Below are 2,511 nucleotides of genomic sequence, written 5' to 3' on the forward strand. Positions count from 1 at the left end.
CTTTCCCTTGACCAATATCTGCTTACAAATGTGAACCTCTGACTTCAGAGAAAATGAGTTATTTCGTAAAACAGAATCAGCCCTCAGAAAAACGATTCAGAACTGCAGAATTCAACTACTAATGTTAAAGGCGAACAGCTAAGATACCCATTTTAACATAAAGAGTGCACAATGTTCAGTTTCCCCCTCTGAATTATTTTGAAAGCACAATGCATTTCAAATCTGACAGTCAATCATAACAATACAACTATATAGGACTTACTGAACCTACATTACAGTATGCTGCAGACCTAGAATTTTTCATGAAAGTTCATGTTTTGTACTCGGTGAACTGGGAGTGTAGAATGCTGCATAAGGCACCCAAAACATTCTGTAGCCTTCTTTTTTTCCAGAAATACACAGAAGGCCTTTATTTATAACCATACATCTTACTTTCTCTCTCCTGGCAAGATTTCTACACCCCAGAAAAAAACCCACAGTTCTTATTAATGGAATTTGCAATGAAAATGTCTGTTCCTTAGTACACATAATTGAAATTTCAACATGAAAAAAACAATTAGGGAACTGATAGAGAGCTAGTTCTTCTCACGTCTAACCAGTGCTCCTTCAACATTCAAGAAAAGGAAGTTACATGGTTACACACACGGAGAAAAAAAAAAAAAGAGTACAAGTCCCTTCTTTTACAATCAGTGAGGAATGTGACCCTCATGAAAGTTTCACGTGCTTTTTATCACCTCAAAAAGAGCAACTCGTGACCTGAAAAAAAACAAGGGCTCCGACAGCAAAAGCTGTAACAACAGTGTCCGCATCATCTGTAGTTAGTCTGAATAATCCGGTTGTAAACCAGGCAGGCTTGACAGAACAAAAATTTATAAACATTAGTGCCAATAATGAACAAGTCACCTGTCATACATTCCTATTATTATAACATATATATAATATATATTTCTTAGACAACATAATGAAGGATAGGCGTGAAACAGACTACAGAATCTTCTTTTCCTTCAGTGAGCACCACTTTCAGACTAACGAGGCAGAGGCAAAACTAGGCTTGCAATCTCTGTCTTTAACCAATACAGGATATTTTTGAGGTGGGAAAAAGACACTGCAGGATGGGATTTTTTTTGTGTGTGTATTCAGTAGCATCAATACATTTATACACTCTCTCCCAAATTTAGCTTTCATCCAAATGCTGAATTTTGTTCATGTTAAGAGTCTGTAGTGACAGGCAAAAGGGCCACACGATTCCACAATCACAGCTCCTGAGAAGAATACAGTTAGCAGTTCTATAACCTCACTTCCTACTATTATAAAGAAAGACCTCACAGCTGTTTTTAAGCAGCTAATTGTTTCTTGAAGAGGAAGCGGTAAAAAAGAAGTCCAGGTTGGACACAGCACCAGAAAAAAAAAGAACAGTTATTTTACTGGGTTGCCCAAAGCACATAAAAGCAGATCTTAACTCTTACCCCGGGTGGGAATAAAGTACAGTAGCACAGTAAGCAGGGTCTTTCATGACTGAACCTAGGTACTGGTAGTTGCTTAGCATGTCTAAAAATCAGATTACATAGTTTAACATACAAACTGGATTCAAAAACTTTTTTTCCAAACCAAATTACAAAAATTTTTGTTTGAATGCAATTTTTTTGCCAACATTATGAAAGGGTGGAGTGGGTTTAAGTCACAGTGTCTAAATCTACACTAAGATTTATTCGTAACTGTAGCAATAGGCTCTTTGCTGGAGTGGAACGAATCACCCGAACGCCAATGTGGTGTGTAGTGAGACCCGTTTATTGTTTACAATACTTCTCTATTTATAGACAATGCATTCTTGCTCACGTAACTGGTTACATAGTGATTGGATATGTTCCTTGTCACACAGACAGTATGCATCTCTGAAGGCACTATGATTGGATACAGGAGTTAGTTCACTCGCAGTTTCTGATTGGTTAGTGTTAATCAAACAGGAGCTAGTTAGAGATACAGTTTCCCACACAATAATGTTGCAGCTGGGTTTTGGCTGCTAAGTTTCCCAGAGAGAGTAGCATATTTTTCACAGTTCTAATTTCTGCTAGAATGATAGCAACAGTATCCATTACATCGTTACCATTATAACCTATTACAGTGACAAAAAAAGAAAAAAAGTTGTTTCTTTGGATGGTAGGAATATGATCCCATTTCTGACTCAAAAGAGATGACAATCTTTGTAACTGATGAAAAAAATGACTCAGTACTTCCTGAAACATCCTCTCACTGATTATTTCTAACTACCTTACCTCATTTTCTTCTTCATGCTCCAATATAGCCTGTAGGAAGGCTCTCCTTTCATGACTTGAAGATTTCTGATCAAACATTCCCGCCTGAATAACTTTTTGATCTACATTCAGCTTATACTTTGCAGCAGCAAGTATCTTCTCTTCCACACTGTTCACAGTGCACAGTCGCAGGACTCGAACTTCGTTCTGCTGACCAATTCGGTGAGCTCTATCTTGAGCCTGCAAGTCCTATTAGGGA

The 2,511-nt window shown here is 37.6% G+C and overlaps 1 protein-coding gene across 1 annotated transcript in view; it reads right to left on the reverse strand.

Annotated features, from left to right (window-relative positions):
• Positions 1-2,511, reverse strand: part of LOC104494575 (probable global transcription activator SNF2L2) — a gene marked incomplete at its 5' end in the record, with an annotated part of 16,425 nt that overhangs the window by 628 nt on the left and 13,286 nt on the right. The window contains one exon of the mRNA XM_010137432.1: positions 2,274-2,501. Coding sequence (XP_010135734.1) covers positions 2,274-2,501 — 228 coding nt within the window. The remainder of the gene's footprint in view (positions 1-2,273; positions 2,502-2,511) is intronic.

Source organism: Buceros rhinoceros, unplaced genomic scaffold, assembly GCF_000710305.1.
Source record: "Buceros rhinoceros silvestris isolate BGI_N320 unplaced genomic scaffold, ASM71030v1 scaffold46405, whole genome shotgun sequence".
NCBI classification, from domain to species: Eukaryota; Metazoa; Chordata; class Aves; order Bucerotiformes; family Bucerotidae; genus Buceros; species Buceros rhinoceros.